Source organism: Vanessa cardui, chromosome 2, assembly GCF_905220365.1.
Source record: "Vanessa cardui chromosome 2, ilVanCard2.1, whole genome shotgun sequence".
Classification (NCBI taxonomy): domain Eukaryota; kingdom Metazoa; phylum Arthropoda; class Insecta; order Lepidoptera; family Nymphalidae; genus Vanessa; species Vanessa cardui.
Window position 1 is genome coordinate 11,988,769 of NC_061124.1, and position 23,165 is coordinate 12,011,933.

Sequence of the window (23,165 nt, forward strand, 5' to 3'; positions counted from 1 at the left end):
GAAATAAATTCTTTAAATTAACTTTAATATTTTAATAACCTTTTGAATTACCTTTTTTTTATTAAAAATATATTGCTCTTTTTTTTAAACTGTCGGCGAAAGGTGTGTCATCATGATCATTACATAGTATACTCGTAAAAACAAAGTCGCTTACCACTGTCTGTCCCTATGTATGTTTAGATCCATAAAATTACACAACGGATTTTGAAGCTATTTCTTTAAATAATAGGTTGGGGAAAAAGTTTCTTCGTATTTTATATGAAAATTCAAAAAGTTTTTTTTTATAGTTTATTTACATTTGACTAAAGTATGTAGGTGCCATTTTGTTCCATAACTTTTTGCCATCTTGTTGGTAGTGACATGATCCCATTGCTGTAAAAATTTTGGGGCTTCTGATCGAAAAACTGCGACAAGTGGTTTTGGCAGTCCTCTCGTGATGTTAACCTGACACTGCCTAAGGAATTCTGCAGAGACCAAAACAGATGAAAATCTGAAGGTGCAAGGTCAGGACTATACGGCGGATACATTAATACCTCCCAGCCAAACTCTCGTAATTTTTGTTGAGTGGCTAAAGATGTGTGAGGTCTAGCGCTGTCATGGTGAAAAACCACACCCCTTCTGTTGATCAATTCTGGCCGCTTTCTCTCAATTTCTTGCTTCAATCTCATCAATTGTTCGCAATACAGTTCTGAATCGATGGTCCTGCCGGGCGGTAACAGCTCATAATGAATGATGCCCTTCCAATCCCACCATACACACGGCATTACCTTGTTGCGAGTTAATCCGGGTTTTGCCACAGTCTGTGAAGCTTGACCGGCCTTTGACCACGATCTTTTTCGCACGTTCTTGTCGTATGTGATCCACTTTTCATCACCAGTTATCAGCTTCTTCAAAAAAGGTTCGGTTTCATTACGTCGTAATAAAGAATCACAAATGAGTACACGGTTCATTAAGTTTCTTTCAGTGAGTTCATGAGGCACCCATATATCGAGCTTTTTTGTGTACCCAGCTTTATTCAAATGAGTCAAAACCGTTTTGTGGTCAATTGCCAGTTCTTCAGTTACATCGTAACTACTAATATGCCGATCTTGCTCCACTTTTTCAAAAATGGCATCAATTTTGCCCGTAACAGGGCAAACAGAGCGAGATGCATCTTTGATTTCAAAATTTCCGGCTTGAAAACGATTAAACCAAACTTGCGCTACTCTCACAGATACTGCATTAGGTCCATAAACATCACAAATTTTTTTCGCGGCTTGAGTTGCATTTTTACCTTTTTTATAGTAAAATTTTAAAATGTATCGAATTTCTTCTTTAGATTCACTCATTTTAACAACAACAAAAACAAATGAAAATCACACAAATTCCTAATTTGAATTTGGAAGTGCCTTCTTTAAAATTAAAACTTTTTAATGATACCAAAACCAGCCAGATACAAATAGTATAGCCAAAGAGATTTTATTACAAGTTCATACATACTATATGCGAAAAGACTTTTTCCCCAACCTAATATATTATACACAATATAGAAGAGAATGATTGAAAAACTGTGAACATTGCAAGACATGCTGCAGTATATTTAGTACCAGCATTGCAAATGTGTGAAGCCGGGTCGGGTTGCTTATATCGTAAATAGTTCTGTATTAAAATATTTGTCGACCTCATTTCAGTATGCACCACAAGAGCATGTCATTTCCTTACCAATTCATCTGTCATCCTGTGGCTGCGAGATAGGGATGTCTTAGAATTGCAAACATGGCTTTATAGGTAGTGTACAAAGTCAAGTAGCGACCCTGTTCGATTTTATATAGGAATACAAACATCCTCGTGGTTGATTTAGAGGACGTTTATTATTTTCACAAATAAAAATTGATAAGATACTTGTTGCTTGTATGTTTTAAGCAATTAAGAATAATTATTATAACCATTTTTTTTTTTATAAATTCATTTGACATAAGAACACAAAATGTTATAAAAGTGTTAGAACACGGGAACTATATGAATATAGCCTAAAATGTTACCAAATAAAAAAATATGATTAGCCATTGGGTCAACGTTATATAGTTTGAAAAAAAAAATAAGTTTATAAAAATTTAACGATAATTTCCGAATTTATTTTTTAAGCAATTTACCCAATCTTATTTTCAAGCACAAGAAATACATATCAATAGGCGTCGACGTCAATTTAGTGTTATAACTTTATTACCAAAATTAATTCATGCCTTTAAAAGCCTATTTGACTTTCGAAGAATTATTCTAATATTTTATAAATTAGCATAATGCAAACGTTAACGAACTTTGGCAAATGTTTGGCCAAATCCTACACATTATACCAAATTAATATGCCAAGTTGAGCTCGACTTACCATTATCGATTATACCAGTTACCCAGCGAAATGCACGAGGAGGAAACCTTGTTAAATCCCATTCCCTTTTCCAACGACAAAGAGAAAAACTAATTACTGCTGGTAAAAATTTACCCGTAACTCTCTTTGTTTTGTTTACTTAGCTTAAGTCTTTGTATTTCGGAGAGAAAGACTGATAATTTAAAAAAGGAACGACTTTAGTTTAATCTAAACGATTTGATTATGTGACTTCGTAACTTAAAGGCATTTTTAATAGTTTTTATGTTCTCTTGTTTCAGGTACTTGAAAATTATATAAAAAGAAATAGACAACAGTATGATGATTCAAGAAAGAGTGACCTAATATCGCATAAATGGAATGAGACTTCCGGCTATGAGGAATTTTACTTATCTGGATTCAACGGTAGATGATTTGAAATGCCAATTGATTTCTGGCAAGAGCTGTGTAAACGAACCCGTCTCATCGGGCCTTGAATGTATCAGCTACGGAAATTCTATAGACTTCAACTGTGAATTGAATTTAGACATTCAAAATGAAACTTCTTACAGTTGTTTCAAATGCTCAAATGACTCCCTGGATACAAATATCAACGACACTTTATGCAACACTAGATTCAAGCTGAACATGATGACCGTTTTATTCGAAAGTGCGTTGAAAAAAATATGGTTGAGGATACCAGAATTGGGTGTATGCGATTGGAGTACATTGTTCTGTTATGACGACGTATCAAATCGGACGTTATACATTGACGGTTTTAACGAGAGTAGTAAGAATATTGTGTATGAAAATTATCAATGTAGATGGGACTACGATAATGTCACGCGGGACAGGGTGTACAGTGGTGCAGGGTACGAATGGAGTTTCTTGTTTGTGATATTGTTTATAGTGGCCGGTGGTGTTGGCAATATTTTAGTGTGTCTAGCTGTGTGTTTGGATAAGAGATTGCAGAATGTAACAAACTATTTCCTGTTATCATTGGCGATTGCTGATTTACTAGTCAGTCTATTCGTAATGCCGATGGGAGCTATTCCGGGATTTTTAGGTAAGTGTGTCCAATACGCTATCATTGTATAAATGGTCATGTCACTTAGTTCAGTTGAATTTCGTTGAAAAAGTAACTCCGTTAGTCTGTATATTCTTATATGCAAATTAAGTGTTTTCACGATTTTTTCATATTTTTGCATAAATTGCGCAACAAGCGCTAGCCGCATTGCTTTATTTCGAAAATATTTTAAATAAAAATAAAAATCTACGCTTAGTAATATGCTAATAATATTTCCTGGTGCAGTATGAACAAAAATTAAAGAACATATTTTGTATTTATAGTTTTACCTTACAAAAATCGTTATCAATCGTTTTCTTAACATATAATTTCCAAATCGCGCAGCATTTATTGTAGAATACAGTAACAAGACCCTTAATATTAATATGGATTAATTACATTGAAAGGACATACGCATATTACGACAATTTCAAAGTCTTGTCTTGACTTGTGCAGATAGAAAAAAAATTATCCTATATTGCGCGTCTTAACTATTAAATTGTTTTATGTCATATAAAAAGCTTTATGTAGCATGTTTCGAAACATGATTATTAATAAAATAAAAAGGACAAGATCTTACGAGGGATGATTATTTTTTGGGGTTGCCTGGAAATCCTAGTCACTGTCAGGGTTATAAGATATATCTTGTATAAGCTAGATTTGCGTTGATAATAAATTACGAAGAAAATATTGCGAGAGATTACAAAGATTTGTTGGGGCAGGTTGTTTTATTTAGATGTGACTTTTATTTTTAAGAAATAAATATTCATAGAAGATACAATATTTCTGATAAATAACAGGGATTTTGTTAATTTTAATATAGTAAAGCACTAATGCTAATAGGGCGCAATAACATCAGCACAATTTTAAAATTAGTATTTTTGAGAATTATTTGACAGTATTACCTCGGCTTAATTATACTTGTACCAATATTAGAATTTAGAAATAAGATAATGAATTAACACGTGTAAATTATTCTGAATGGATTGAACACATTTCTTACTCCGGAATTTTATTAAAAACATACTATACATTTAGACATTTTCAACTATTATATAGTTATAAATGTTGCAGACATGCAACTAAATGGGTTGTGATCATTATATTTTATTAATAATAAAAATGTTGGATCCATAAAACAAGAGGTATAATACAAAGAGGTAACTCAAAGACGCATGGAGGGAAAAGTCTTCAGAGAAAGAAATGAACTAATAATATGTTCCCCTTAGTAATTAGCTTAAGCTTTAAGAAAAATAGCGTCATAATAACTGAAGTCATTACTGGGCAAAAATAAGAAAGAAATGTTTAAAAAATAATGTTTTTTTTTTTTTAATTTTGCTCAAATTGTCTTCTTTCTTTCGCGTTGCCGATTGTTAATTCTTTAAATTTGATCTCGGTAATATTCTTCAAAAGATCGTTAATAAAACTTTCGCAATGTTCATTATTTTCTCAATTCGACTTTTAATTTTTCCCATTATTCGAAATTTAAAATAAAACGAGTTCGTTGCCGTTTTAATCATTGGTAGTTGCATGTTTACTAGATTTATAGTCTTATAAATCTACATTTAATAATGATTCTTATATCGATGCAATAAATATGAAATTCCTGTGTCCTAGGTTATTGGCCCCTGGGCGTAGTGTGGTGCAACGTGTACGTGACGTGTGACGTGCTCGCGTGTTCCGCAAGCATCATGCATATGTGCTTTATCAGCATCGGCAGGTTCGTAATCCAACGTATTAGCGTTTGAATTTTCAAATTTGTTTTGTTTACTTATGTCATTATTCGTTTTCTTATTTTTGGATAAGTCTGAAAGAAATGTATGTAAATGTTCAATAAGAATAACGTAGACAATGTAACCTAATATTTTACAAATTGTACTTTTGTTTCAACCGTAATCGCACTTAAAATTTATTTAACTAGATGTGCACTCGGTAAGATATCTCATCAGTAATATCTAGCAACTTTTCAATTTTTCACCAAGCATTTTTGACTACAAGTAAGTAAGTAAATAAAGTAACAGCCTGTTAATTTCCCCTTGCTGGGATAAGGCCTCCTCTTTCATTTATGAGAGGGCTTGGACCATATTCAAACACGCTGTTTCAATGCGGATTGGAGGGATGCACATGTGGAATTTCAATGAAATTAGACACATGCAGGTTTCCTCACGATGCAGGTAATGGTTAATATTTATTACAGCACCTTAATTCATTTCAGACATTACCAAACTGTCCCTTTACTTTATACTTTCGTATTTGTTTAATATGTAAAAGCAGATTAAATAATATTATTAAAATGAAAAGGTTTTTTTTATTCCGTTTGTACGCAAACAAGAAGCAAATTAAACAGCCCGAAGGCGATCGTTTCATTCCCAAGGTGTGCTCGGAGGGTTAATATAAATTTTCGCGTATAAATTCATAAAAGGTATTAAAGGCATATTAACCATCTGCATACAAAAGTTTCTTTTAAATTTTATATTTCTGCTTTTCTTTTGTACAACGGTAAACATTGCTCTACAAACGAGTCGTGTAATTTCACGCGAGACTTTGCAGTTGGGTTATAACTTTGTGCGATTCTCGAATGATTTACCAAAAAAAAAAAAAAAATTAGTATGAGAATATTAACATAAATTTCAACAAATCAAATTATAGTAGAGTGTCTCTTGAACTCCATTTTTGTACGGAATTCCTTAAAATGTAATTTAAAGATGCTAAATAACATTTTATTTCTCTTATAATTCATTCAAAGTAAATTTAAATAATAAAAAAAAGAAATCAATAAAAAATATATAAAAACGTTGGTATGTCATGAAGAATGTGAACTATTATTTTTTGACAAGAGAAGCTTCATTATTCTTAAAAATAATAATAATAAATAAAACCACTTTTATGAAAATATTTTATGTGGAATGTAAAATATTTTCATCAAAGCGTTCTAATAGAAAAAGGTCGTATCGCAATCCTTACGACTTCAACTGGCTTATCTGAATCATAGGATTGAGTTAACAGCCGTTACTGATAAGAGACTTTTTGTTCTACAAACGAAACCACCCCGTCAGTGCTTCTTTGAAAGTTCTTTTAACAATATTTTATATCGTGTTCAATATTTCACCACTATGAATTTAATACGACGACGATTTTGACGACCTTGGTCGAGAGGTGTGTACACCGGTTTTCATGGGTACGTCACTCTGAGGTCCCGGGTTCGATTCTCGACCGAGTCGATGAATAAAGAGTTCATTAGTTTTCTATGTTGTCTTGGGTCTGGGTGTTTGTGGTTATTTCTGATTTTCCATAACACAAGTGCTTTAGTTACTTACATTGGGATTACAGTAATATGTGATGTTGTCTCATATTTATATTTATTTATTAATAGAAAGTATTAAAATATACAAGAAATTAATTATATCTCCCTGTTGTTGTTACGACATTTTTTATTAAAACATAAACGGTTCCCCTGGGCAATTATCATGTACACTCCTATTACAAATTAACGCTTTGTCGGAATAGGAAATAATATTAGACACAAGCTCGTCCAGTCTACTCGAGGGCACAATTAAGGTATATTTATAAAACATTTAATAAATCATTTAATTGAATATAATCAAAAAGTATGTATTCTTATTTATCGATTAATGTAAATGATGAATTTAATTTTAATTAGTACAATTTTAATACAAAATGTTAAAATATTTCAAATTCAAAAGAAGTTAATTGGAGTTAAGAGAAAAATCAAATCTGACAACAGCACACCAAACTTTTTAATACTTATATTTGAACTCCAGTAATATTCTTGGTTGTTGAAAAAGAGTAACTACTGAGTTTCTTGCGGGTTCTTCTCGGTAGAATCTACTTTCCAAACCGGTGGTAGCTTCACTTAATTGAAAAATGACGATTCAAAAGTGCTTGTATAATCCTACTTGAATAAAGTTAATTTTGATTTTGATTTTGATGGTAAGGCTTTGAGGAAGACAGTGATACCTACCTACTCAGATATTCTACCGCTTAACAGCAATACTTAATATTACTGTGTGTCGTTTTGATTCAGCTAGTGTGTTGACACACACGCACACACCCAAGCTTGGGATTTTTACTTGGCAATGCGTGGCATACTAAGCCACGCATTGTTGGCAATGTAAAAAAAAATCATCCATTGTGTACTTATAGAGTTCAGTCTTGTTTGATAAATACTTAGTATTACTGTGCATCGATTTGATTCATCTAGTATATACACACACACACACACACACACACATAGGCTCGTTGGTATATCACCTTGGTTCAATAAGTATGTCACCACATTTCAAGTAAAATAAAAAAAAAAACAATTCCTTCCATTATGTACGCACACAGTTCAGTACTCTTCCTTGATAATGTTCCACGTTTAACGAGTTTCCTCAATGCGATAACGATTAAAATTGTCACCACACAACCCGCTAACTGCTCTATTTTGTAGAGATTCGTATGTAAATGACGTTCTTGAGAGACGGTAAATAGTTTCCACTAACATTAAGGCGGTATTTTGCTGGGTAATAGACATTTAGAAACCATATATATTTATATGATTTACTAGTAGTCGCCCACAGTTTTGCTCGCGTTTTAGGGCGTTGGATGTAATGTGTTAGGCTTGTTACTTGGCGGTAGGGCTTTGTGCAAGCCCGTCTGGGTAGGTACCACCCACTCATCTGTTATTCATACCGCCAAATAAGAGTACTCAGTATTGTTGTGTTCCGGTTTGAAGGGTGAGTGAGCCAGTGTAACTACAGGCACAAGGGACATAACATCTTAGTTCCCAAAGTTGATGGCACATTGACGATGTAAGGAATAGTTAATATTTCTCACAGCGTCGTTGTCTATGGGTGATGGTGACCACTTACAATCAGGTGGCCCATATGCTCGTCCGCCAACCTATAACATATATATATATATATATATATATATATATATATATATATATATATATATATATATATATATATATATATATATAAGGCAAAAAGTGCTCTATGGCCTTACTTGGAGTTCATGTTTGCTTCATACCAAATTTCATGAAATTCGGGTTCAGCGGTCGTGAAAGAGCGGCAGACAAATAGACATACAGAGTTACTTTCACATTTATAATATTTTTATAGATTGAAAATGTTTGTTTAGTGTCAGTTTAGGTGATAGTAGAGACCTATCTAGATTAACTATTCGTATCACGCCATTTACGAATGTATGAATTAAGAAAAGCTAAATATAATATAATTTTAAGTACATTATATCCTTTTTTGGTGGATTGGGCTTGTATTTTTCTGTTGTTTCATTCACTTTTTATATTTTTTTTGTTTAAATTTAGTTTCTAGTATTAGGTTATACGTTAAGTTGATATTACTAATAATACTATTATTTTTAGTCTTTTTTTTAATACAAAAGTGTTAATTTTTTTTCGTCTACAATGTCTGCGGATGGCAACCTACAAATAAAGGCTTTTTTTCTTTAAAAATTAATATATATGTTAATCAACAACAACAACAGCAGCCTGTAAATTCCCACTAATGGGCTAATGGCCTCCTCTCCCTTTGAGGTTTGAAGGTTTGGAACATATTCCACCACGCTGTTCCAATTCGGGTTGGTGAAATACACATGTGGCAGAATTTCGATGAAATTAGACACATGCAGGTTTCCTCACGATGTTTTCCTTCACCGCCGAGCACGAGATGAATTATAAACACAATTAAGCACATATATACAGTGGTGCTTGCCTGGTCTTGAACCCGCAATCATCGGTTAAGATGCACGCGTTCTAACTACTGGGCCATCTCGACTCACAATTAATATTAATTCATTAATCATTAAACAATAAAATAAAGTTAATCAATTTGTCGTAATTTGACAGCATTACATTAAATGTAATCCTAGTAGCCGGCAACAAATTCACATTGTTAGTTTTCCAACAATTCATACACAATTGCCAATTATATAAAACTGAATTTGTAATGTTACATGAATTTGAATCTGCATGAAAATTTGTAATTAAAAATTTTTGATTGAAAACTTAAAATAAATTTTTTTTTTGTTTTAGTTTCAAAATATTAACTAAACTTTACATTGCCAATGTATCACTTGGGGCTAAGATATTATGTCCCTTGTGTATACAGTTAAACTGCCTTACTCACTTTTCAAACTGGAGCACTGAAATTAAGTATTACTGTTTCGCGGTAGAATTAATGATGTTTGGGGTATACCTACCTACCTAGACGGGCTTGCACAAAGCTCCACCAAGCAATTATTCCTTAATAATGTCTATTAAAGATCATGTCGTTTATTACTTGTTCTAAGATTCAATACTGATCTGCGGTGAGTTTCAATTTTGTTCCTAAGAAAAGTTCCATTGTGAATTGGTGATTTGAAAATGTATTCATTAAATCCTATAAAAAGCTTAACTATCACATACAATAAAAAAATGTAATATGAAAAATGCATTCTTGAAATTATTCAGCTTGATCGACATTTAATATTGCACCTAAAAGGAACGCATTGACATCAGAAATTTGCATGGTCCCTGTGATTCGTAAAGATTTCAAAATTAATGAATATTATTCATAAAAATAACGTTTTTCAACCGCTTCTTATATTAATAGATGAAAAAGTAGGTTGCCACTTTAGATAAGCAGTAAATTTAAGCAACAATAAAGTTTACTCCAAAACCATGTTATAAATTGCTGAAGAATAACACATAAGAAGTTATCTTCGTCAATAACATCACTAGACCAATTGTAGCTCTGTGTGAGTCATATAACTGAACTTAATTCGAAAGAGGCCATTAGGTTTCTTCGTTATATTCACTAAGGTTCCACCTTAATTTAGAGTGTTAATACACACAATAAGGAAAAGTGGTATGAAAATCCTTCCATAATAATACCTTGTAATTCCATTCTATCAGCGTTTGGACAAGCTTGTTCGGGGTCACGGATCCCATTACAGTATGTAAGCGCATGTTATCGTACGACAAATATATTTTATCGATTGGGGTTATTGTGTTACGTGCCTTATTTCCTTCATATAATCTTTTTAATTCCCGTTGGAGTAGTAGAATAAGCTTGAAATCTTCTCCTCGGGATACAATAGTTTTATTTTTATTAGTTATACGAGGATCGAAATTAAAGGCTTCAGTGTGATTTAAAATAAGAAAAGCCTCAGCCCCTTTTCAATTATAACATAGCGAATCAAGATCAGGACTAAAATCCTAATCTCTGTTAATGAAATATATTGAAAACCCTTCTAAATTATTCATTTAAAGTTGGACTCACGCTGGGCTATGACAATTTAATAGTCTTCTATAATCACTGTAAAAAATGCTATTGGTCGAACTGCAAAAGCAAATTCTTTAATCGTCTTAATTAAGCAAAAATTGTCCTTGATATTTAGAATCAAGTCCCAAAAGTGCCACTAGGATAAAATAAATTATAGAAATTTACATTGAACTCATGAAACATTCAGCAAAGAGCAGTTCAAGTTAACCGATTCTTTGCACTTATAGACTCACATTGACAAATACTTGGGTAGTTTTTTTTTGTTTTTGTTTGAAAGCTAGTGCTTCTCAATAAATCAAAATCACACCAACCAATTTTGATGATTCTTATCTTATAATTATTGCTATATTTGGAGTCGGTGTCAGCCAAGAAAACCCTATAGTATATCTATTAAAAAAACAATACGAGAATACTTTAAGAAATATGTTTTTTACAAATTACCTTTTATACGAAAATATACTGGGTCTATTGGGCTTGTATCGCTTTTTTCTTTTAGCTGTTGAGGCGTGTGCTCGTGGCTGACACCAGCTCCAAATATAACTACGTTATATAATCGTAAATCGACTTTTAAGTAGTCTAATACTTTTCATTACCATTTTTACCAAGGAAAACTCTAAAAAATATGTTAAATATGCAATTATTTTTATTACTTTTCAGTGCATTTTTATTTGTTTTAAAATACTGTTTTGTTTAAAGTCAGTTTTCTTTTTGTTTATTATTTATATATTTTATAAATATAATTTTTATTTTATTAATACTTTATAATACAAAATGTTAGTTAAAGTTATGTTCATTTTAAAGTATGTAATGTTTATTTTCAGGCAGCGATTTTATAATTATTTCTTTCTAAAGCAATGTCATCAGTGTCCAGAATGAGCATTCCTCTTTGTGTTTATATTTCTTGTCACGCTTGCAGAAAAACTTTTTTAAAACATCTGCACGTTTCGTGTTATTTAGAACAAGCTTAATATCATTTGTATAAAAAGAAATCTGTAAACAAAAGTGGGTTTATTGCATTAAGTAATATAATTCGAATGATCCTAAGTAAGAGTAAAGATGTACGAAATTTCAACCCTATTAAAATTTACAGCATATTACGAACAAAAACAATACTTCAATCAAAATTGTAAGTTAAGTAACCTGTAAATATTCCACGACTGGTTTATGGCACAATACAATTTGGGAAGACCAAGAGCCTATCCCACAACGTTGTTTAAGTTTGGGTTGATGGTACATACATAAGGTAGATTTTTAGATAAGGCTAATGTAGATTTCGTTACGACGTTTTTCTTCACTCCTGAGCATGAGATTAAATATAAAAAGCATATGAAAATTCGCAATCATCGCATCGCAATGAAATTCTGCTACTTATGTATCCACCAACCCGTATTGGAGCAGCGTGGTGGAACATGATCCAACCATTCTGCTCAAAGGGAGAGGAGGCCTTAGTCCAGCTGTGGGAAATTTACAGGCTATTAATGTTGCTATAAATCGTCGGTTAAGATAAACGCGTTCATCGTTGAACCATCTCGGCTTACCTATTACAAAAATAAGGCGGATGTAGAATGTCTGTCTGCACCAGAAAAGTTGAGTAAAAAAGATATTGGACTCAAATAAATGGAGCCGAGAGTACCATAGACCAGAATAATATTAACTGACAATCTCGACCTACATTATTATCTCATATTTGGTAGCGAAGGACACAGTCACCAATCCGTATCGGTCCATCGTCCTCTTGAGTGGTCCCCTTATTTTACATTTTTTCCATCAATTATTCTTAAGTTTGCCCTTAAATTTAATGTGGTCTTATTTGAGTTGCATTAATATATTTTTTAAATTTATTTACAATATTTATATGTATATTTCATATTCGTTTTACAAGAAAATAAAATTCCTTTCAAAGCTTTCTGTCACAAGATGTTCTAACAGGCATCAGCTTATTGAATAATACAATACCAAGGGATCCTACGGCTTATTTTTACGTAATGGATGCACGTAAACCGCGTTTCAGCCCGTCTGACGCCTAATGAGACAGATTTACGATGCTTCTCCCCAAACACCGCGTACGGTGTTTTTTATGATATATTTAGGTGGACCAGCAAATACGCCACCTGATGGTAAGCCATCAGAACCATAAACATTGGACATGTAGGAAATATTAAGTATTCCTTTTAACGTCAATGTAACATCAAACTTTAAACTCTCTCTCTCTCTCTTGTCTCGTCGTGTCTCTGGTGACTGGTGACACTGACTCACTCACCCTTCAAACGTACACACGGGAATAATAAGGATTGCTGTTTGGCGATAAAATATCTTGTGAATAGGTGATACAAAGCTCAACGGGCTTGCACAAAGCCAAAAAGTAAAGATTTATAACGTACAGAATTTCATATATTTGCATTTCTTTTTTTCCACTGTATGCTTGACGACAGTTAATCTTCAGTTGATTCATAAGGACAACGGATCGAGTAAATGTTTGATTTACACCATGGCTGTGACAGCATCCACAGGATGGTATGGGCTAGCTTTATTGCTGTTTCCGTATCGTTAGTGGGTAGGAATACCACATAACCATAAATCATAACCTAGTTCTGATCTACCTAAAGGTTGACTGGCAGACAATGCCTTCAGGTATTTAGTCCGTCTTTTGTCCCATTTACTATGTGGGGGTCAATAAAGTATTTAAATAAATCGAATAATATTTATTTTTCTTTAAAAAGTCATAGTCCAAGAATCTCACAACAACTCAATACGCCGAACGACGAAGTCAAAATTTGGTTGAATTAAATTAGCTCCAAAAATTTAGTGGCCTTGACGCGATTATGATTTCTATTCTGAAATTTATATCTTAATGTTGAAAACTCATATTAAATATAATATGCTTTAAAGATAAAGCACTTTTATTACATGTTATTAAGGATTTGGTGAGACCGTAAACTGCTGCTAGTAGCTCGCTTACAAAATATAAGAGACTAGCGACTCGTCCGGGCGTCACACGGGTACCATAACTGATATCAGTATATTCTACAGAATTTGTTTTGAAACTTATAAAATTATCAGTGTTTCTCAACTACGTTGCTCATGTTTTATATACAAAAACCTTACTCTCGAATCACTCTATCGATTGTAAAAAACAACAACAACAACAGCCTGTAAATTCCCACTGCTGGGCTAAAGGCCTCCTCTCCCTTTGACGAGAAGGTTTTTGGAACATATTCCACCACACTGTTCCAATGCGGGTTGATGGAATACACATGTGGCAGAATTTCTATGAAATTTGTCACATGCAGGTTTACTCACGATGTTTTCCTTCACCGCTGAGTACGAGATGAATTATAAAGACAAATTAAGCACATGAATCAGCGGTGCTTGACAGGACCCGCAATCATCGGTTAAGACGCACGCGTTCTAACCACTGGGCCATCTCGAAAAAAAAGCCGTATCAAATTCCGTTGCGTAATTTTAAATATCTAAGCATACATAGAGACTGACAGCGGTAAGCGACTTTGTTTTATACAATGTAATGATGAACGAAACGAAGATGATTCCTCTCGTAACGTTCCAGTCAGTTAATTTCGTTGTAAAATCTTTATTACAGATTAGCTGCCGAATTACTTCAATCAGCGCCGTGTCTTCATTGGTTTAATTAAACTTAAGGAATTCGCGACACGTATTTTCGTTTATATTATTTTGATTTTATTTAGTTCAATGTTCTTTTTGTACTTTTACTAACTGTATTAAGATTTTAGTGTATTTGTGACATTAGATAAAGAAACTGAAAAAAAAATGTTAAATTTTTTTTTTGATATTACAATTTATGATACAGCGTCACTCGATGCTTCTATTTGTGTATTTAAAGTAGCAAACTCAGTAAATAATAAATATAATTAAAATAATATACTAACACAAAATCAAAATGCATTTGGTAAGTCTATATGAATTTTGAGACACTCATTGTCTTTATCACACAGTACGGGATAAACTGTAAACTTAAATAATACTAACGTTATTGTAAATCCAAGGCTTTTGTAAGATAACGTGAAATCGTTAAATTATTATTAATGGCAGTTCTACGAGACGTGAATCTGAATTTGAATTGCATCGAAAACACATCGGAGCAGCTTGGCTCGAAACCGTTAAGGCTTTAGCCCTTAAAGGCTATTAGTTTTTACTTCATGGACTAAAATAAGTAAATACAAAACAAATTATAAAAAAAGCGTAAGTGCCAGTGTATTTTCTTTGTCGAATCACCTCTATTAACTAAGGCAAAACAACTAGCTCTCATAAATGAAGGGAATAAAATAAACTTTATTTTATCCTAAAATATTTTAATTTGTACGCCAATATTTTTTAAATATTCATAACAGGCGTACACAGTTGTAGATAGGCTTTTTCGTCCAAGTATAAATTAAGGTATAAATTTTTAATTCGTCATCTTCTAAGCCTAGATGTTTAATTATTGCTTATCTATTTAGGCGTTAGTTTGGATAATTATTGAGAGTGATTTGAACACCATTAAAACTTCTATTGTTATAACGAATTATACTATAAGAAATATTATTGTATACAACATTCTATATATTTATTTAAATTTATTATGTGCTGTGCTGTTCCGGATTCAAATTATTGTTTCGTAAAATGAGTTTGAAATAATTTCATAATTCGATTAATTTTTAGATGTAACATCATATCATTAATTTATTCATATAATTATTGAAATTAATCATTTTTAATTACAATGTTTTCGTTTAGTATTAAAAAAGGTAATTAATCTTTCACATGTCGACTTTTATTAATGGGTTTGATTTAATTAAAATAATACATTGAAAATATATGAGGCATATTAATTCATTTGCAAGATATTATTGAAAGTAAAATTTGCTTAAAAACAAGGCGAAATAAAGCAATCACTCGCTTGCACGTAATATCCCATTTATTTGGGATCAGCGTAGTGAGCTTACCGCTTTCATCTTTATCTGTAATTATATCTACTGTTGATTGCCTCGCTGGTCTAGTAGCTACCTTATGAAACAACAAATGCCGAGATTTTGGGTTCAAACCGATGAATATGTTGTTTTTTTCTTTTTCTGTAAAATTGATAAAATTGCTTTACCAGCTTAGTGTTGAAGTTGCCATATCTACCAATATCCTTGTTGTAGGTAATGCGTCAAGTTTGCGGTATTGCAACCGTTAAGTGTTAATTATAAACGTGCGGAAACAGACGTTATGCTCTCTCATGAGAAAATGTCCGTCCCTTGAGAATGTCCGCCGCTGCCGAAATTACTCAGTGTATACTCGTAATGTGTATTCTTGTGTTTATAAATTTATTTGATCATTGAGTATAGCTTTCTATAAAAATCTTGATATTTATCTCACATACATTTTTTCCATGTCAGCTTATTATTATTATAGTAGATTTTTAGATTTTCAAAAATTTCGACCAGTCTCAAAAGTAACTTCGTAAACTTTTATAAAAAACATTTTCAGCAGCATTTTTTATTATAAAATAGCAACTTTAAAAAAACGATAAATTTTGTTTCTAAGCGTGTGGGTAGACCAAATCTCACCCACGCAGGTTTTTTCTATATGCTCGACAACCTCTGTTTCAATAGGTTCGATTAAAATCCAATCGCTGACTATTGGTAAATAAATATTTAGCAACAACTCCGTAGATTGGAAAGTCTGGAGTGTTTTGGGCAGTATGTTTTGCTATTGTTTTTTGTTCATGGAGCAACTGATTCGGACCGAATGAAATATTATATCGATATTTTTTGTGGGTGATTATGTTTAATATGGAAACAATAATATTCTTTAATTATATATATTATAGTTTTACTTAACTTGGTCTTTTTTATGGTATAGGTTGGCGGAAGAGCATATACGCCACCTCATGGTGAGTGGTCACCATCACCCATAGACAATGAAGCTGTAAAAAAATATTAACTATTCCTTACATCGTCAATGTGCCACCAACCTTGGGAATTAAGATATTATGTCCCTTGTGCCTGTAGCTACACTGGCTCACTCACCCTTCAAACCGGAACACAACAATACTGAGTACTGTTATTTGGTGGAAGAATAACTGATGAGTGGGTGGTACCTACCCAGACGAGCTAGCACAAAGCCCTACCACCAAGTAAAGATCTTTAAACTGAAACCCAAAGATACAAAGTATAGTATGGCGGTACTTTTAAATAAGGGTGATGGAAGGGTTTGCATATAACTCTTCTATCAAGTCCGTGTTTAAAGGCGAGCAGACATCGCTTACCGCTGTGTTTTTTAACTATTATAATTGCAAATCTTTACATAGTATAAAACAAAATCGTCCACCGCTGTCTATATCTATGTATGTTCTATGCTTTATCTTTAAAATTGCACAACTGATTCTGATGCGGTTTCTTTCAATAGACAGATTGATTCAAGAGAAAGGTTTATTTCTATAGTACATGTATTGTATAGAAACACTGATAATTTTAGAGATTTCTAATGTGAAGTCGTTAATAAACACGTTATTTTACATTTATATTGCAAACGCTAATACTACGAGATCGATCAAAATGATGTATTATAGTGTACCTTAAAAAGCTGTGAACTTTGAATGTAAGATATCTAGCATATTTAGTATCAGCATTGCACACGTGCGAAGTCGGGGCGGGTCGTTAGCAAATTATAAAATTACCTTCTAATACATGTTCGTTTGGGCTATAAATCAAATCAAATTACATCAAAATAAACTTTATTCAAGTGGGCTTTTACAAGCACTTTTAAATCGTCATTTAACAATGAGGTACCACTGGTTCGGAAAGTAGATTCTTCCGAGAAGGACCGGCAAGAAACTCAGTAGTTACTCTTTTTCAACATTTAAAAAAATACAGTCATGTTAGTTAATACAATTATTTAAATTAATATGCCTGGAAGTCAACAGGTATTAATTTCACGCCTTTTTATCATCTAGAAAATCTTGTATCGAATAATACGTCTTTTTTACCAAAGTATTTTTAATAAATGATTAGAATTTACGAGACGGCAAAGTTGAAAATATCTGCGGAAAAAAAAAACGATAGACAATTTCAGCCTATTAGTTATATATTCCTTGGAACAGTAGGCAAAAAAATTTTTTTTAAGATGAGTTTGAAGGTTGCTACTAGTCATCGATAGAACGAGTCCGTTTCGAAAATATATCGTCGCAGGTATCGATTAGTGACGACGTTTGAATTATAAACCTATAAATGTTTTAAATGACTTCTAAAACAGGTTATCAGTCCGACGTTTTTGTGTGTAACATTGTTAGGTTTGAATTATATTTGAATGTGATGGATCCACTTAGGCTTCTAAGCACGTGAGCTTAATTTCGTAAGTGTATGTTTGTATTTTTGTCCACGAATTTCCCGAACACTAAAAGTCGTAATTACTTACGTACTTTACCTTAGCGAATAATGTAAGTTTCATTCAAATCGGTTAAAATTTTTATAACATTTCAAATCAAATCAAATCAATTTTATTCAAGTAAACTTCACAATGAAGCGTTTTTGAATCGTCAACAATTATAAATAAAAATTTTAACAAAAAGAAAAACCGACTTCAAACAAAACACTATTTTAAAACAAATGAATATGCACGAAAAAGTAGTAAAAATAATTGCGTATTCAACATATTTTTAGAGTCTTCCTAAGTTAAATGAAATGAAAAATATTAGACTACTTAAAAGTCGATTAACAATTTTATCATGTAGACATGACACCGACTCCAAATATAACAATAATTTAAACTACATTTATTTATTTTTTGATTTTAAGTGAAGCTGATGTTGACTAACTAATTTTTTTTTAATATGGATAGATTAAGCGTTCCGTTTATATGAGTCAGAAACTACTTCGAGGACAATTTCAAAGGAAACTTGCGAATAAAGCAAAAATAGACTTTCGAAAATGCGGATTTAATACGTCACGCGGCGTAAACTACAAGGATCCCTCGAAAGAGCTGTAATCGAACTCAGCAAAAAAACTTCGAAAAAGACCAACTATATTTCGTACATCATATGACATCACATCACATACACAAAATTTGATTAAAAGTAAAGTAAGAAATTCTGCCCCATATCGCACCCTATCTGCGAGCCGTATAGGAGTTCCATCACTACATAGTATAAAACAAAGTCGCTTTCTCTGTCCCTATATCTTTAAATCTACGCAACGGATTTTGATGCGGTTTTTTTTAAAAGATAGTGTGATTCAAGGGGAAGGTTTGTGTATAAAATACATGAACAATATAGTAAAGAGACACTGATAATTTTAGAAGTTTGCGATGTGTTGTCGTAAATAAACAAATTCTGTAGTATATTTAGTATCAGTATTGCACCTGTGCGAAGCCGGGGTGGGTAGCTAGTTGATTATAATATTCGACTATGATAATTACGTAAACATAACCACATTACGGAAGGTGACTCAAATATCCAAATAACCTATAAATAAAAGATTCGACTGAGTATCGCTAACGTGCTCCTCAGAATTGTTCCGTTCCCTTCCGTTCCGTTACTTTGTCATGGATCCTGTGCTCAGAACCTTACCAAACTTTCACCAAATTACCCTTGAAGTATATATTTTATAATAAAAAAGAATTATCAAAATTGGTTAACGTGATTTTCAGTTATTCACCGATTTGTCGCGCATATACATAATGCAAATTTAAGACTTATGTCGTTTTCATATGGATACCATCATCGGAAAAAATTTTTAAAAAAATAGGACCCCACGGGAAGCACTACCTTTCAAACAAAAAAAAAATTATCAAAATCGGTCCATTGTGAAGCAGGCGTTAATACACCAATTTCTTTAAATTTGTCGCGTAATAATGTCCTAGAGCTAATATTGTAAACAGAATATAATATTGTAAATTTCTTCAGGTACCTCGGTATCCGGAATCCATTGAAGAGTCGACATCACTCGACCAAGCGATTAGTGGTGATAAAGATCGCGCTGGTGTGGCTTCTGAGTATGATCGTGTCCAGTTCAATCACTGTATTAGGTAAGTGAAAACTTTAAATAAACGATCTGGAATGAAACAGCATGTGACTTGTTCCTCGTTAAAGAGAGAGAAAATAGTCTATGCTAATATACAATAATAATATTATAAATGTGAAAGTAACTCTTTCTGTCTGTATGATATTCTGTCAAGTCAATCGCATTTAATGAAATTTGATATGATAGTTTGAACCTCAAATATGTTTTTCATACCTAAACTTGACTAATAAAACGTGAGCCAAGTAGCAGTTATATAATTATGGAGTTATTGCAGCCTCACCTGAAACAGTTTCTTTTCGAGCTGATTTACTCTGAGTTAGATTTTAGTTATTTTACTTTCTATTCCGTATTATGTGACACTGAATATTTCTTAATTTAACTCACATGTCACGCCAGACATAAAATCCTCATGTTTCAGAAATGTTACATTTATAAACGAATACCCATATATAACGTGGCACATATATTTTAACTCGGTTCTATTATATAAAATTTTTCGAGGGACCTCAAAAAAAAACGAGTCGAGATTTTTTTAATTAAAATATTGCCTACGTGAAATAGTATAAAAATAAAAAAATGATTGACAAAAAACATTATAGCCCTTAAAGGAGTGACTACTTTATGCATCTGAATACGCATACATTAATAAATTTCGCGCACTCACGCGCTTTTTCGAGAAAGCGCGAAAAGGCGCGCGAAATTGAGCAAAAAATAAGTTCGTATAGCGAATCCGGTGTACGTGTAAATGGCGTGACAAAGCAATACTAGCACTTCAAGCGCTTTACTATATGTACGTGCAATGACATCATCCTTGGTGGTTGGGCTTTGTGCAAGCCCGCCTGGGTAGCTACCACCCACTCATCAGACATTCTACCGCTAAACAAAAATACGCAGTATTATTGTGTTCCGGTTTGAAGGGTGAGTGAGTCAGTGTAACTACAGACACAAGGGACATAGCATCTTAGTTCCCAAGGTTGGTGGCGCATTGACGATATAAGGAATAGTCAATATTTCTTACAGCGTCATTGTCTATGGGTGATGATGACCACTTACCATGAGGTGGCTCATATGCTCGTCCGCCAACCTTTCCATAAAAAAAAAATCATGAGTCAAAAGTTGATAACAATGATGAACGCAAGAAAATAGTGAGACTTTTATCAGTATATCTAGATAAGAACGATGATCCCACATACTAAATTAACTTAACTCGTTTACTAGTTCAAACAGTTAATACCCCTTCTACTTATAATATATAGTACTTTGTTTACTTTAATTTTAACTATTAAATTAAAACATCTGTCTGTTTCAAAGTCACTCGAATCCTTCGCTACACTCTAATCAGAATTCCCAAAAGATCAAATACATGAAAATGCTTTTTATAATTTGTAGTACGCTACGTGATGTCTTAGACATCGTTCGCTTCGAGGTTTGATATAAATTTTATTCACTTATCAAATGTTATAGAGGATTTTATTTTGTAATAACTTTAAATCATTACTTTTTAATGATGAATGTGCGTAAGCTACCTTATCTTTAAGACAGTCATTATTTTCAGTATTTATATTTATTTAGAAACGGAATATAAAACCCTAACGTTAAAAAATACTACTACTATGTTATTAGTACATATTATAAATCAAAGTCCCTCACACGCGTCTGATTTGTTTGCGGTTTTCACTAATAGAGTCGAGATGGCCATGTGGTTAGAACGCGTGCATCTTAACCGATGATTGCGGGTTCAAACCCAGGTAAGTACCGCCGCTTAATTTGTGTTTACAATTTATCTCGTGCTCAGTGGTGAAGGAAAACATCGTGAGGAAACCTGTATGTGTCGGATTTCATTGAAATTCTGCCACATGTGTATTCCACCAACCCGCATTGGAACAGCGTGGTGGAATATGTTCCAAACCTTCTCCTCAAAGGGAGAGGAGGCCTTTAGCCCAGCAGTGGGAATTTACAAGCTGTTGTTGTTGTTGTTTCACTAATAGACATAGGTACTCATGAGAAAGGTTTCAGTATATAAATTATTAATGTTTTTGTTTAATTAAGTTGGAATAGAACGACAATTGTTAAACATGTTGGAAGCCGCCAGGGAGTTTTAATTTCAGTAATAAAGATATTTCAATATATTTAATAAAACAATAAAAATATACAAATTTACTTATAAAAAAAAACTTATGTCTACGTGCGAAGTCGGGACGGACCGCTTGTATGTACTTGATTTAGGTTTATAGGTACAAGTTTTTCTTCATATACAGATATGAGTAATACATATATCGTATATCGTTTATTGTTCTTCATTTCCGTTCAAAAATTACATAAGTTACAAAATAAATAAATTATCTTATTTATCGATTCTAAATTTTCAAAGCGTGATTAATAGATGAAAGAACTAATAAACAAACGTAACGGATCGTTCTTGACAATTGTAAAATTACAAATCGACTAGAATAAGCTACATCAAAGAATTAATTCCTTTACAATTCAAATGAGGAAATAATCGGAATCGCTTTGATCAATTATTAAATCGATTTTGTATAAAAATATTCGACTGATTGTTTATTTATTATTCAGCATCATTGATTATTGTTTTGAATAAACATAGATTACTTAAAATGTAACTTGTTTTCATTGCTATTGATTGCTATTTTAAATGCTTTAGATCGTCAATGTAAAAACTTACGTATATAATTCACAACTATCATAATGAACATAAAATATTGAATTGAGTACACGCTTAAGATACGAACTTTAAATACGGTCATAATTATTGCTTAACGTTTTTTGCTTTTTTTTCTAAGCATTTTATTTTGGGATTATTTTATTAACATCAGCATAATAAATAATTGAAGAAAAAGGGAATCTTCAGCTTATTTTTGCAATATATCTTTAATTATAATTTTAACGGTTCTTATTTATGAAATTCATGCTTGTAAATTACAATGCAACCCTGTTTCCGCTTATATAGTACGGGAAGTTTTTGTATGGAATGTAGGTCTTCTAAAACACTTTTCCGCGCAAACATACAGGATAAAGGGGCAAGAGATCTGCCCTGGGCATATTTATCGGTAACACCCAATCGAGCAAGGTCAGCGACGTATATCCACTTAACACAAACTTCTGTTATTTTCATATACTAAAAACATAGATTATATATAATTTGTATATCATCATCGTAAGATTACAAAATTCGTTAGATTACAATCTAACAAGGCAGATTGTAAACTGTCGAAATATGTATTGTCAACTGTGAAATATGATTGCAATTTAACGCATTAGGTATACTTCGCTATATTTGCGGGGGGCATATAACGTTCAACCAATCAGCGCTACATGCATTCGTTCTACGCCAGTTCACAATTTGACCGATTCCCATCGATAGAATACAATATAGCGGAAAATAACACGTTAAATTGCAATCATATTTCTCGATTCACAATATTTCG

At 32.6% G+C, this 23,165-nt stretch overlaps 1 protein-coding gene across 1 annotated transcript in view; it reads left to right on the forward strand.

The window, feature by feature from the left end:
- Positions 1-2,704: 2,704 nt before the first annotated feature.
- LOC124537968 (5-hydroxytryptamine receptor 2B) overlaps positions 2,705-23,165 on the forward strand; it is an 83,557-nt gene continuing 63,096 nt past the window's right edge. The window contains exons 1-3 of the mRNA XM_047114970.1: positions 2,705-3,407; positions 5,025-5,127; positions 19,602-19,723. Of these exons, the coding sequence (XP_046970926.1) occupies positions 2,723-3,407; positions 5,025-5,127; positions 19,602-19,723 (910 nt within the window). The 5' untranslated portion in view covers positions 2,705-2,722. The remainder of the gene's footprint in view (positions 3,408-5,024; positions 5,128-19,601; positions 19,724-23,165) is intronic.